Here is a 14991-nt window from a genome sequence, read left to right on the forward strand (position 1 = left end):
CAATGAGGTATAGCATGTGAAGGAATTAACACATCATATATTGTAAAAGTCAACGAGTATTAATTTAGAAAATTCATACACGTCGTAGTCATACCAAATAGGAAGTAGAAATCGCAGAAACTCAATAGCCTATAAATCCTTATCCTCATCACAATTTTGCAAAGCCCACTCTTTGCTAGACATTGTGTATGTGTGAACAGAATGTTTCAATTTTGGATTTTTGGGGAATATTGACAAATGTTGTTGTTTTGGGTTTATATGGGAAGTCATTGTTCTGATTTCTATGAGCTATTGAATCAAGAAGCTATTCTCATGTTCTGTTCTATTTAGATGACATCAGAATTGGTATTGGATCACCTTGTCATATTATAACTTGTTTCTTTAACTCTATAATGCAGATAAAGTATTGCTTACTGTTGTGTTTGACTGTCTATCTTCCTGCTTTTAGACAGTAGAGAGGAGAGTGAAATGGGCAAAGAGGGCCAAAAAGAGTGCTATATGTTAGAATTGATTGAAGAATGAACGAATTTCAGAAAAGATTGCGGTAGTGAAAGTGCAGTTCAATTGTCCTGGTGTAAATGGTTTAGAAGTAGAGGGTAGCTGTGTCATTTCCTGTGCTTGAAAGTCCGTTAAGTTGGTTGAGGAATCAGAGGGAAGGTGATGGATGGTCAGAATTGGAAGATCAAGAGAACACATAGTTTAAGGCAGGAAGAACAACCCCGGCATCGGGGTTAGGCTAGTGATCGTGTGGTCCGGATTTCATCCATCAAAGACAGGGGTTTAAGTTCGAGGCAATTGAGAAGACTTGGATTGTGCTTGTTATAGATAGTTGTGATTTGTTGATCAAGAGATGGGTAATAAGTTCGAGGCATGAAAGCTAGTTAAGCGGTGCAGCTGGCTAGTTAAGCTAGTTAAGCGGTGCTAGTTAAGAGGCCCCTATATCTCTGCTCAAGCAAAGTACCTTTATAATCAGATTAGTTGCACTAGTTTATTCTAAAATAATATGCTTAATAATGGCTACTAAGTAGTCAAATTTAATTAATATAGAATAGAATAGTTCCTTAATGTGTGAGGAGATGATCACAAACGTTGTTACATATATATTGCTATGAAAGTCATTGTTCCATTAGCAAGGAGTTTTGTTAAAACCACATGTTAAACAATTAAAAAAAAAAGAACTAAAATATAAATAATGGCACAGGACAATAAATTTTGCATTGAAATATATCACCATAAGATTCAAGGTAATTGTGATATCAATGTAAAATTATGGTAAAAAAACATTTTATGGTTCACTAAGTAATGAAAACAATTTAGGAATGGTTCCATGGTGAAATCTTTTCTACACAATTTTTAATAAAACATTCACAAATATTGGGAAAGAGGAGCGGGGCGAACCCACTAAAGACCCAGAGACGTGCATAAGCCTCGGTGGAATAAATGAGGATGGGGCCGTGCTCACGTGGGGGCTGGAACCACCCATACACAACCACTATTCACAACTCCCAGATTTGTGCCCTCAGCCGAGAATCGAACTCTCATCACTCGGTGAGAGCTCTATCGGTGATCCGTGTACCAATAGACCCAAAGGTCATTGGCAACATTCACAAATATTGATCTCTTCTAGATATGATCTCTGAAAAATAATTAGCATTTCTTTCTGCATTATTATTATTATAGACACTATTCAATGTTTCACACCTTCCCCCAGGAAATCCTAGGAGACCTTATATATATATGAAACATAAATCCGTTGCACACAATAGATGTTAGATAAGCATATCTAATGAAAAAAAAACTGATAAAATACCTAAACAAAACATTTACAAGTTACAGTGGATAATAATCTATCATCAAGTTACCAAAATAAAAACACATCTTTCTTATAGTCATAGTCTCGTAGATAAAAAACATAACACAATTTCTAATGCACGCATTAACATTAGTTTTCCTTTGTATTTTTCCTTGTATCCTGACTGTCCAATCCATTGCCAACGGTATGATTCCATATATCTTGATTTCTCTTAGTATTATAATCCCCTTTGGAAGTTTAAAATTATTTATTTACACTTTTAAACTTCAAATCATATTTAATATAAAATTCTTCTCAATGTTATTTCCTTCATTTAGCTAGGTTTTCCTTAGTATACAACACATCCATTATTTTACACACACATATATACATACATACACACGCCCTTTAAATTTAATAAATTAACAACATCACTAATCTTGTAAATTATAGTTCATGTGTATTTCATTTCACTAGAGCTTCACTTTCAGTCAATGTAAGTTATAGTAAACAACACAATATAAATAATAGTTTCAGTGAATTCTAAGTTCTACAGATATATACCCGAAGAATTCGGAGACGAAAAAATTGGTGAGCCTTTTCATCTTGTATGTATCACTCAGCTATATATATATATATATATATAACTATACCGGTTTTGAAAGAAACCACAAGAACTAACTGACATTGAGATTCAACTGCATATCAGGCCCCTTTTCTCCAAAGCTGGAGAATTCATCAGGCAAAGGCACATTCAACTCTGAGCAAACCAACTGAATTATACTCCTAGTAACACCACCCAGAGACATCTTGTTTACAGTAACAGCAATGGCGAAATCATGCTCTATGTTGCAGAAACCGGTCGATCCGCCCACCCCTGAATGCCCGAAACTTGTTAACTTGCCAGTTGCTGATTGAAATCTCCGGAATCCAAGACCAAATTTACCACCAGGAAGCACCAAGTTCTCATAATCTCCAAGACCCATGAATGAGTCATGGATCTTTGGGTTAGTAAACATCTTGCTTGTTTTAGTGATGGCAATCTCATTGGCATTATCGTCAATGAGGCTGTATCCCTTCTTGTTAGTCGTAATTCTCGAGCTATGATCAGTATTGTTATTGCCATTAGATGTCATTTTCTTGCCATGTCTTTTATTCTTGATCTTCAGCGAAGGCAACTTCGGTATGTGGACATGGGTCCCTAGGGGCGGCTCAGAATGTAAAGAATGTAAAGGGGGAATCACACCTCCAATGGCAAGGGCAGCGTAGTAACGCGCTAGTGCACGAGCTGAGCAGTGTCCATTAGCGGCGGGGATAATAGCTCGGCGAACGTTGAGTGTGTTGAAAATAATAGGGAGGCCGGCTGCCATGTCTGCGAGGTTGCCCTGCCTCAGGTTAACTGGAAGTTCAGGGTTTGAGCTAATTTCTGCTAGTTTTTCCAGCTCTCCTGTGTCAAGGGTTAGTGTCGCAAGCCGGGATTCCACCCCTGTGAGCACAGCCAAGAAACTTAAGTATTAAGTGCTATTTGCTCTTTTTATCACTTCAGAGGAAAAAAAAGAACTATGTGGTTAACAGATAAAATTGCAACTAGTACATGAAACTTGAAGAACAAAGATGGAAAAAGTTTTTCTAACATATCTAAGAAAAAAAAACAGTGAGAATGAAAGTGCAGCTGCTAATAACCAAGATATAAATACCTTACCAAGCTTGTGATCAGCTAAATGGATTTACTTCTAAGTGAAAACAAGCATTTGACAACGTAAGTGATATGACAGACAGTTGCATGCTCTAATTTTTGTTGATTTTCCATGAAAGTATGCACTAATTTATTGTTATTTTGTTGTTAACGTCAAAACAAGGTTCAACCCAATGCCATTAAGAATTTTCCTTAATTATATGAATGAAAATTTATTCTTCTATGAGGGCAAATTATACATTCAGGATTTCAAACAGATGGAAAGAATGGATCAAAACATACCTGGAGGAATGCCGATATATAGCTCGCCTTCAATGTTCAGTGGGTGAATGATGGCTTCTTCTAACACTTGTTGAAATTTCTTCCCAGATGCATGCTGTTTTGACCAAATAAATTAGTAAAAAGAAATAGAGCTAAACAACAAAGTAAAAGTCATACAGACTTTAAAAAGCATCTAACAAAAAAGATAAGGAGCATTTCAGAGTTCAATAATATAATGACCAGTATGCAAAGTGACAATAGCTTGATTATCGCTTTTTGGTGGCCAGAACAACCTAACCTTGAGAACAAAATATAAAGCTACAAGTAAATTCTAGTAGACGAAAAAAGAAGGCATACCTCTATGATGCCACCGCAAAGCCAACCAAAAGATAAATAATGATATAGTTGTTGAGAACCAGGTTCTGTCTGTGGGACTGAATTAGCAATGTGGCGCAAAGATTCATCCCAATCACACATTAGCAATGCGTTGGCCATCTGAAGATCAGCCATTGCATTGTGCAAACCAGATGTATGATTAAGAACATGGTGAACCTGAAAAATGAAGAAAGAAAATGGAATAGTAAATCAATATCTGCTTTGCTATTCAAAGGTAATAGTTATTCTAATGAGCAGCATGAAATTATCTTACCTTTATTAGTTCCTTTTTATTCGTTCCAAAATCTGGCCAAATATTGGCAATGTTCTCCTCAAGCTTAAGTTTCCTACCATTATTCAGAAGGATCGATATTTAGTGTGACAAATAAGTGACAAAGTCTTAATGCTACTACTATACAGATCAATTATACTATTATTATTACATTGCTGCTTCAACTACTATTCTGGTTGTTTGCTGCTACTACAATGGTATTACAAATAAGGAAAAAATTTGATGCAGAACTGCAAAATATATGACTTGCAAGATTTCACGGAAATAAATAACAATGCAAACACTATCATACCCCTTGTCAACAAGCCAATGCACCATTCCTGCAGTGATCCCCTTTGTCACAGAGAAAACCGGGAACAAGGAGTCAGGTTGAACGGGTCGAGGATCATATTTCCCAAGCACACCGGCAGCTGTATCTATAACGACTTTTCCATCTTTATAGGCGCAAACCTGGAGATGACCGAAGTAATCCTTAGACAGTCTGTTTACAGGTAGCAAATGGCAAACAACATATTTGGTTTCTCGATCAATAATAAGATATATCCTTCAAATGATTTCATTTTCAATCTATGCAAACAGAGCTTGCAAGTACTTCCCAGAGTGATCCGAACTAAATAACAACCCATGATATTAAAAGTTACCAGAGAACCTGTCTTGTGATAACTATGATTCAATCATAAGTATCCTGATGGCTTGCAGAGTTGGCAAGGGTTGCATGTCACAGTTTTAACCCCACATATGCAAGATTACTTCCTCAATTAGACACTGGCACACCTAGTGGGCATCAAGCTACTCATAGACTGTATTCCAAGCATTTATGGATACTCACCTGTATTCCAAGTATTTTATCTCCAAGCTCAATTAGGTGCTGCCTCAGCTTGACCTCCACATCAGAATGTACTGGTGTATTGAAAATCCATTGTTTACTCATTTCTGGTCCAGATCCCATGCTTCTGGTGTCCATGAAATTATGTAAAAATTCAAACAGATTGAAATTAGGAAAAACTCAAAGTAAGTAAGCTCTTCCACATGAAAGCCATGGTCAGATGCAGGCAAACCAGACTCACTCTCTAAGAGTTGACTCAGCAAAAGGCTTCATTATATCCAAGTAGACTATCCGAGTGTTCAGAGTGGATGAGAGCCCTGAGATATTAAACAAGTTTGCATTGAAGTCAACATCACACATTACAAGCATATGTGGAAGATAGCTTATACAATACAAACCTCGAAGAAGATTGAGAACTCTCATGAATATAACCGCATCACCGGGGAAAGCATCAACCTGGAAAAAAGCAAATCTATTTTCTTAATATCTACAAAATCACAGTAGCAACAACAGAGGGATATAAATTGGACTTACAGGATTGAAGTTTTTAATCTGCTTTTTGTCAAGATTCATCTTTTCTTGGAGGATCTTCAAATTCTTCTCTCTTTGCTCGGCCAAATTTTTCATGGTTTCCTTAAGAAAAGAAAAAAAGGTAAGAGGAATATTCCAACAGAGGGATAGACAGAGGTGAGATGGGATGGAGAAACTAAGAACGTAATAGAACTTACTTGCGCTTCTTGGGGTGGGGTGGAATTGCGGAATAATACGGTTGCAACATCCATTACCTGTTCTGGCATGTCCAGCCTCAACTTAAGCCCCATCTCCGCAAAAGATGACAATAGTGCCACATGGTTTCCCTGATATTATTTGCACATCTGTTAATGAGTTGATACTAAAAGGAATGCGGGTAGCTATGGAAGAAACAAGGTAAAAGACTACAAAGATAAATTATTTACAGCCATTAGCCACACCTCATCACTGACACATTTTCTAATATGGATTTCCTTGTGATGTCACACCTACAGAATAGATTGCAAATGCAAGAGGACCTATAAAATTACATAAGACTAGCTAGATTTCAATTTCTATGAGGTTAGTCTATAAATTCCTTCCATGTTGTGGCGATCTGTTGATGATATTTACAAGTTAGTAATTATGTTTGTAAAATTTCTGTAGAATTGAACACAGCAAATACTGAAGGAATCCAACGCCCATTTTGCTAAATGCTCAGATAGTGCTCCTATCATATTTTTCCTCTCATGCAGGAAATAGTTTCCCTTTTCAAACAATTAGTACCATTTCGATTTTAACCAACATATAAAGTGGAAGCATACAGTAAAGTAGTTGATATTAAATCTAAAAACAAATGTCATCAGAAAAACATCAGCATAAAAATTAGCATATTTGGTTGTCCACTACTATCCAAAATGTAATTAATATATATCACATACTAGTAACTCACTATTAAACATTTGTTATTAGAATTGGATTAAAACCTAATTTTAAGGTTCAACCCTTGCATCTTATTCTTGGGCATCTATCAATGAAATCCGAAATTCTACCTATAAAGGCAAGAAATACCACTGACCTCAGCACATGCCAGAAACATTTTTGCTAGGGCTCGCTTCATTGTGCTTGATATGGATTTTGTAAGCCCAAAATCAAGCAAAATTGGACGATGTGGAGGCTCCTTGCTCACAAGAAAATTACCTATAATGCAAGATCATAAAGAATTACTCCCAGCAGCATGAATTAGTGGTGCTGGAAATCTGCAAACAAATCCAAAATTCTAGCTAATTCCTAGCATTACCTGGATGAGGATCACCATTGAAAAAGCCATCAAGATATATCTGGTGAGCATACGCACGAGTTATTTCTTCAACAATCTTCTGTTTGTCAACTCCATATGCTTCTAAAGACTCACTATCATTTAAGCGGATGCCATCCATATATTCTAGTATTAAGACCTTCTCAGATGACTGGCATGATAAGTTAAAACAAAGAAAATAAGAGTTGAATTGAAGCAGTGACTAAGATCATTGTGCATAATAATGGAGTCGTTCAGGAGAATTGCAGAACCCACCAGGATAACTTCTGGGATCAGTACATTCACACGATTACCATGATCAGTGTTATCATCCACGCCATTACAGCATAGGTTTTTGGCAACAGTCCTGGTATTTTCTACAATATTTGAAAATAATAATATATCATGCAAAAATGAGAAATCTTTCTTAAAATTAGCCAGGGGAACGCACATACCAGCTTCTTGGTTAAAATCAAGCTCTTTGGGTGCTTCCCTGCACCATTCATCTATCATTGGGTTGAAATCATACTGTGGTTCAGCCCACGCAATCCAGTCAACTATTGCTTTTGCATTCTTTAAGTCCTGTGGGACAACAAGAGTTATGTAAAGACTGCCAGCATCTATCAAATGAAACAAATCCTCTATTAATTATGAAACACAACAAGAGAACCTCTAGAATGATTTCTTTGATGTCATCATGTTGGACTTTGACAACCACTTCTCGCCTATCTTTTAATGTCGCACGATGAACTTGAGCTATCTGCAAAATCACGAACATAAATTAAACCTATAGCAAGCCTACAACACTGGCCTTGCATTCACATTGAATCCTACATAGAATAAGTGAAATCAAAATTCTGATATTGTGAAGACCAAAATCAATAGTTAAAGCAAGCAAACTTACAGATGCTGTTGCAATAGGCTGGTTTACAAAGTTAGAGAAAAGATCATCCATGGGTTTCCCCAACTCTCTTTGTATAGTTCGACAGACCTGTCAAAAACAACAGAACCTACTTGGTAAACCTGAAAATGAACTCATTTTCAACTGAATTTGTCATCATGACATGGATCCCAATATTTTCTCAGGGCGTGAAAAGTCATGCACCTTTACTATCCCCAAGGCTTGTTACAACGTAGAGCAAGGGATTATATGCATACAAGGAGGCAGAAAGTACAACATCACTGCTTTGCTTCTGGCATACCATCTTTGAAAAACAAAAATTATATAGTTCTCACCTCTTCCAAAGGACGAGGAGGTAGAGAGTCCTGCAACTGCCTGAGCAGAGATATATAGGCCTCTGGCAGCACATCTGCTCTAGTAGATAAATACTGACCAAGTTTCACCCACAAGCCTTTCAATTCTATTATCAGATTGAGAACCCTCTTAGCATTCCGCTCGTGAGTTTTCTCCCATATAGCACTTTTTTTGGCCCTCTTAACCCATTTCACTCTCCTCTCTACTGTCTTAAAGCAAGAAGATACTAAACATTTAATCCTCAATCACATACAAAAAGAAAAATGAAGAAACAAGACTAGAATTAAATCTGGCAACAGACCTTATAGTCGAGGTATATAACTAAAGCTACAGTGAACACTTTCAGGCGCCTCTTGTAAATGTTCCCCCATCCCATTAGAAGCAAAGAAACACAGACAGTCAAACACAACAGTAAGCAATACTTTATCTGCATTATAGAGTTCAAGAACAAGTTATAATATGACAAGGTGATCCAATACCAATTCTGATATCATCTAAATAAAACAGAACATGAGAATAGTTTTTTGATTCAACAGATCATAGAAATCAAAACGATGACTTTCCATATAAAACCAGAACAGCAACATTTGTTAATACTCCCCAAAAAATCCAAACTTGAAGTAGTAATAATTGAACATTCTATTGACATATATATAATGTCTAGCAAAGAAGCATCAATGCAGAAAATACAAATAAAAAACATAAAAAAGCAACCTTCTCGCCAAGAAGTGCATCAGATTCCTTGCTACAACCTTCAGCAAAGGCTCACTAAAGCATTAAAAGCATAGCAATCCAACAAAAAGATAACATCTTTGATAAATGCAACACTAGAAAATCATCTTCAAAACGAATTAACAATCGAATTCCATCAATTTCATTAATAAAAATCAACAAACAAACAAAAAAAAAACATTTAAAAACAAACAAACAAAATCAAACGCAAAAAAACACCCAAGATCACTTTAAGATCTGACATAAGAGTGAAAACGAGGAAAACGCAAGATCTAGCATACCAATAAGGCCTCAAAAACACGGACAGGAGCTTCGGATTCTCTGGAGAGAGCTTCGATAAACCGGGCCAAGATGGAGCGAAGAAGTGCGAATGGGTGGATTCTGGAGCTTTTTGGGAAGACTTTGTTTGAGCCGCGCGTGGAATCTGACCGTTGAACAATATTGTTGGCCGATCAGAAGATCATGGCCGTCCGTTATAGATCCAACGGTTAGATCTCTTCAATCTCGCTCTCTCGCTCAACTACCGTCCGCGCGCTTTTTCTCACCTCGACGGTGTAGACCAGAGACCAATAAATTTTCGCGCATATATCGCGTTTACACTTTACACCCTCATATATATAGATATTATTTTACGTATTTATTTATTTATTTATTTAACGGTGTTTTTTATTTTATATATATATATATATATATTGATTTTATAGTATATATTGATATTTTTGACCAAATATATATAATTAATTGCGTTTATAGTTTATACCCTCATATTGTGGCATGAATTGATTTTGTATGAATTTAATTAGATAAGACCATTTATTTTATTATAAGTATATTCTCACATAAAAAATACAGTTATCAATATTGTTTATAGGATAAAAATTATAATTTGATTCACAGTTGAGCTTATTATAATTTGAAGTGTATTTTTTTATATTTTAAAAATATTTTAATATGTATTTATTTATTTAACCCTATATATAAGCAATTTAAATATTACAGAGGGGATTTTAATATAATAATAATAATAATAATAATAATCACTTTTAAATTTCAATATAAAAAGATATACATAGATCCAGTCATTGAACTTTCCGGGACAAATGCGTTGCATGTTCTTGTTACCAATTGCTTCCATTGTGAAGTTGTAGCTTTTTGTGGTCGTATCCAATGAAAGAAGCATTATTATTATTTGTCATTATTGAATAAAACTAAGATCTCAATATATTATATACGCCAACATGACATATATATATATATATATATTGGCCATGTGAATGCCACATCAATCTGATGAAGAAGGTCAGTGATTGGATGGCATCAATCAACAGTGAACAAATAATCTTTTGAGTTAAAAAAATAAAAAAAATAAAAAATGGCCTCTTCTATGGCTAGTGTTACTGCATTTACTGTTACTAGTGCTATATATATATATTACTATAGTTTTACCATAATGCTACAAATCCCTTCGGATGAAATGGTAATGGTTCCATTGCGCAAGCAACAAGCATTGAATAATTTATTCAAGTATATATATAGTTCAACATATATAGATATATATATATATATATATATATATATATATATATATACACATCCTCCATTAACTTTTATATATGTAGTTTCATTGCAAACAGCAAGCATTGAGTACATGATGAACATACACACCTCATCAACTTTGAAAACCAGATATCTAGTTCAAAATACATGCAACAATAACCTTCAAAAAATACAGTATTAATAATACAACAATTACAAAGCATTATATATCACCATTCCTCCTCTATATTTTCTTTATTCAAGTATATATATAAATACATATGAGCGAAAGCATTGCATGCATTTTCATCACATCTAGAAAACAATATATATGTAATATAATTAACTGCATGCCTAACCTGAGAGAGCTCATGTATATGTACATGACCATATATGAGAACCAATTAAGAGAAGCTAGCTTTCAAGCTAAACGGCCATTATCACTCCCTGCAAGATCTTTAAATCTTCTCCTCCTTGACACTTCACCTTCAGAAGGGGTTGGTCTTCTCACAAGTTCTCCACTCATATTACCACCAATCATTCCATCAAAGAGTTTCCTCAAGAGCCCTTTAAGAGTGTCAGGAGGCACAAGAGACCTCCCTTGAAGCACAGAAGCATTAGCCTGCAAGAATGAAGCATAAGAAGGCACCACTAGCTTGGCCACTGCTCCTTTGATTTGTTCCTTCAAGTCAGGATCAGGAATGCAGTAACTAGTCTTGTGTTTTCTTAGATTCTCTTCAAAACTTTTCATAAAAGATTCAATCTTGACTCTAGCAAGAACTCCAGCTGCTTCCTTCCCTTGTAATTCATTTGACTTGGTTAAAGCATCCTCATCAGAGTCCAATAAGTCTACTACCCTCCCCCATGCTTGGGCTTGGTAAGAATAGGCAGCTTCCTCGGCAGCTGTCTTGTACTTCCTCTTGATGCTCTCCTCCCCCACCAGCTTCCCTAACTCGGAGCCCTTTGTTCTCATGTAGATGTACCAGTAGGAATTCATAGCAAATATGTGTGGTAGCACTTTGTCTTTATATCTGTAACACCCCACATTCATGAAGAAAACAAGCATCACACCTTTCAGTATATATATATATATATATATAACACAAACACAAACACAAACACAAACAAAGGAGGATGGATATATATGCACTACCTGGCTCGCTTGGCTTCAACATTACGTTGGAGTGCATCTAAGATGTTGGACACTGCGTCTCTAAGAACACTATCTTCGGGATCCGGCCTAGATAACACGCCGGCTTTCCAAACTTGCTCGGTGCGCAGCACACGGCCCATGGCAGCGCTATAGCTCTCACTGGAGAGAAATTTCAAGTAGTTAACAGCATATCTAACAATCTTAGGCACTGATCCATCAGGTGGCGGGGGAACTCCATCTTGAAGACCTTCGATTTGGAGGCCAAACTCCCAGAAAACCTTGGACGAAGCATGAACAACAAGCTTGAGAAGCTCACGGAATCGGACGCAGATGTCGGCGCCGGAATCACCATCAAAAACAGTCATAAAGTGGTGGCGGATGCGATCTAGAGCATCGAACATATCAAGGAGTTTGAAGAGCTTCTGGGGCTCGCGAGAGGATCGTGCAACGCCCTCGCCGAAGCGGAAGAAGACCGCCATGATCTTGTCAGCGATCTTGGCGAAGCACTCGGGCCAGAGCTGGGAGTCCATGAGAGATGAGAGGACGCGGGAGCAGAGCTGTTTCTCGGCAACAAAGACAGAGTTGAGAGCGAGGTTGAAGTGCTGGATCCAGAGGGTGATGGCGGATTCTAAGGTTTCCCATTCCATGCCGTCAATCTCCTCCGGCGAGAATGTCTTTAGATACTCCGGGTTCAGCCTCATCAATGCCTTTGCTGCACAACGGTAACGTACCTGTGACAAGATATATATATACTTGTCTTATTAATCAATATTGGTTTGAGATTATATATATATATATATATAAACTCAAATAAGTTTTGAGATTGGTGTTGTAAGTGTGTCTGTGTTTGGAGATGAACTGAATAATCAGACGTATTGTATAATTCTATGTGAGATTAAACTATCATAATTAGTTATAATATATTCAATATATATATATATATATGTCAACTAACTACTGTTCTGTTTGTATCGCAAGTGGTGACTAGGACTGGAATAAAAAAATAATTTAGAAGTAAATATATGTGTGTGTGTGATATGTGCATATATATACACCCATTGAAAATTAGTTGGAATTTAAAAGTCGGAAAGTGTATGTAATATAATATTTGTGTGGATGGCTCCAAAAATCTCAATTTTTTTGGGTGCATATTCTTATGGTTTGAGTTAAGCATGATGATAATATATAAAAACCAAAAAAACAAAAAAATCAAATGTGCTTTGTAGAAGTGCATAAATACATCTAAAACAAATTATCATTTTCATGGTTTAGATGGCAGTAAGTACATTTACTATTATAGCCTAATCATTATAGCCATATATGCAAAATAAAAAAATAAAAACAAAGTTCATATTTGAAAAACTTTTTAGAAATGCAGTCTTCCTCCTTTCCCTTCGCTTTTGTATTCTTTTAAGTTTATTAATCTATTTCTATTAAAAAAAAATTAAATATAAAACATGATAATAGTTAGAGGACTTTCATTGCCTACTTTGTATTTTAATATTTAATTATCTTTTTTTTTTTTATCAGACATGCGGATCTCCACCTGTTTAATTATCTCAGGGACAAGTTTTTTTAAATATCGATGAAAACAAAATATTAAATAGAAAGATCACAAGTTTAACATAGTTTAGTGTCATATAATTTAATTTTATGAATGAACCTAAATGCTTGTAGTTTGTAGTTGTTTAGCAATAAAAGATTAATAAATGGAATTGGTCCACAAATGGCCCCCTAAACATTAGCTCTAACACATTACTTAGTGCTCATATAAGACAAATAATTGCAATAATAATACCAAGTCTTAATAGTACCATTTGGCCACATCAATCCATATATCTCAAACAAAATTAGTTTTATTTTCAATTAATAAAATCATATTAATAATTAATCCCTTCGTATATATTAATATAAATATCATATAATTATTAAAAATAAATAAATACCTTGACGTAGATATCAATGGAGATATCGAGGCAATCGTTGGCGGCGAGGGTTTGGACGATGCGGCGGAGAGCATCGACCTCGACATCGGAGCCTAAGATCGGCTTCGTGTCTTCTCCGAGATCACCATCGTCGACCTCGTCTCCGACGCCGCGATGACGGATCTTGGCTAGAATGCGTTCGAACTCGTCTTGTAACTTCACCAGTGCGTCATCCAGCATCCCCTCGTACTGCATCGCGTCCACCTCCGCCTCATAGAGCGCCCTGATCGCGTTCAATGTCTCGCCGAGACGCCGGATCCGGAGCTGATCTGTCGCCTTCGTGCGGCTTAGGAACTCGACGGTCTCCTGGAGCCGTCCGATCGCGGGCTCAACCCCAGCTGCGACGTCGGCGATCGCCGATTGGAGACGATCCACGCGGTCGATGAACTTGATGAGGCGATCGGGGGAGAGAGGGGCGTCAGGGGAGTGGGATAGTAGGGTTTCATGGAGGCGGTGGGAGAGGGAGAGGGATCGGAGGAGGGAGAGAGAGGGAGTTAGGGAACGATCGATGCGGTGGCAAAGGGCACGGGAGGAGAGGAGTTGAGAGGAGAGAGGGCCGGTGACGGTGGTGGATGCGGCGGAGACGGCGGAGAGAGGGACGGAGAGGCGGAGATCGAGGGCTGTGAGTGCGCGCTCGTCGGTCACGGCGGCAGAGAGGAGGGAAACGATGGCTTCTCTGGCTACGCGAAGCTTCGATATAGAGAATGACTCGGTTTCGGATTCGGATTCCTTTTTATCGGGTCGGAGCTCCATCGGCGGTTATCGGATCCGGGTCAAGTGGAGTAGTTTATTTTCGGGGGAAGCGATGGAGGGAGGGAGAGTGAAGTAGATGTTTTATAGTTTCGCGGGCTGAAAAGGAAACGCGTTTCCTTCGCGTTTCTTGAGAGAGATGAGAAACGGCATGAAGTGGATTGTGATTTAATACCCACTTGCTGTACAGCACCCAAATCATAAGAAGGACTTTAAGTATTTAAATTTTTTTTTTTAAAAAAAGGGGCATATGACTTTGCATTATTTTTTACTAGCTTGTTGATATTAATTTAATTGGATTTTATCGGAAATATTTTTTACTGATTGTTTTTATTTCATATGCGCATTTCATTACCAACTGTAATCTCCTATCATTCTTTTACTTTGTTTTCTTTTAAATCTTAATTTTATTTTAAGATTCATGTTCTACTCGAAATTCTAAATTTTCATTTTTCATATATATATATATATATATGCGCGAAAGGGGTACGCTTTTTTGCAATCATAGAAAATAATAATTTGATCATAATG

General features: G+C 36.8%; 2 protein-coding genes across 5 annotated transcripts; both read right to left on the reverse strand.

Moving 5' to 3' along the window:
* Positions 1–2138: 2138 nt before the first annotated feature.
* On the reverse strand, positions 2139–9564 carry LOC120253469 (probable protein kinase UbiB). Of its 4 annotated transcripts, XM_039261809.1 has the most exons (19): positions 9318–9564; positions 8606–8731; positions 8286–8513; positions 7954–8040; positions 7720–7809; positions 7505–7631; positions 7326–7426; positions 7053–7221; positions 6831–6952; positions 5971–6099; positions 5777–5875; positions 5641–5698; positions 5484–5559; positions 5246–5369; positions 4709–4866; positions 4399–4471; positions 4107–4301; positions 3771–3864; positions 2142–3278 (listed from the first exon to the last, which is right to left on the reverse strand). In XM_039261809.1, the coding sequence occupies exons 2-19, from the start codon at positions 8678–8680 to the stop codon at positions 2470–2472; spliced, it is 2814 nt and encodes a 937-aa protein (XP_039117743.1). In that variant the 5' UTR covers positions 8681–8731; positions 9318–9564; the 3' UTR covers positions 2142–2469. The 4 variants fall into 4 exon arrangements, with proteins under 4 accessions (XP_039117749.1, XP_039117743.1, XP_039117762.1 ...); XM_039261815.1 differs by having other exon boundaries at positions 2139–3278; positions 7326–7631; positions 9318–9461; XM_039261821.1 differs by lacking the exon at positions 9318–9564 and having other exon boundaries at positions 2143–3278; positions 8286–8509.
* A 1100-nt stretch (positions 9565–10664) lies between these two features.
* LOC120283792 (exocyst complex component EXO70I-like) lies at positions 10665–14501 on the reverse strand. The gene is made up of 3 exons (XM_039290536.1): positions 13672–14501; positions 11726–12456; positions 10665–11603 (listed from the first exon to the last, which is right to left on the reverse strand). The coding sequence occupies exons 1-3, from the start codon at positions 14461–14463 to the stop codon at positions 10994–10996; spliced, it is 2133 nt and encodes a 710-aa protein (XP_039146470.1). The 5' UTR covers positions 14464–14501; the 3' UTR covers positions 10665–10993.
* Positions 14502–14991: the final 490 nt, after the last annotated feature.

The sequence above is a fragment of the Dioscorea cayenensis genome, chromosome 3 (assembly GCF_009730915.1).
Source record: "Dioscorea cayenensis subsp. rotundata cultivar TDr96_F1 chromosome 3, TDr96_F1_v2_PseudoChromosome.rev07_lg8_w22 25.fasta, whole genome shotgun sequence".
In the NCBI taxonomy this organism is placed as follows: domain Eukaryota; kingdom Viridiplantae; phylum Streptophyta; class Magnoliopsida; order Dioscoreales; family Dioscoreaceae; genus Dioscorea; species Dioscorea cayenensis.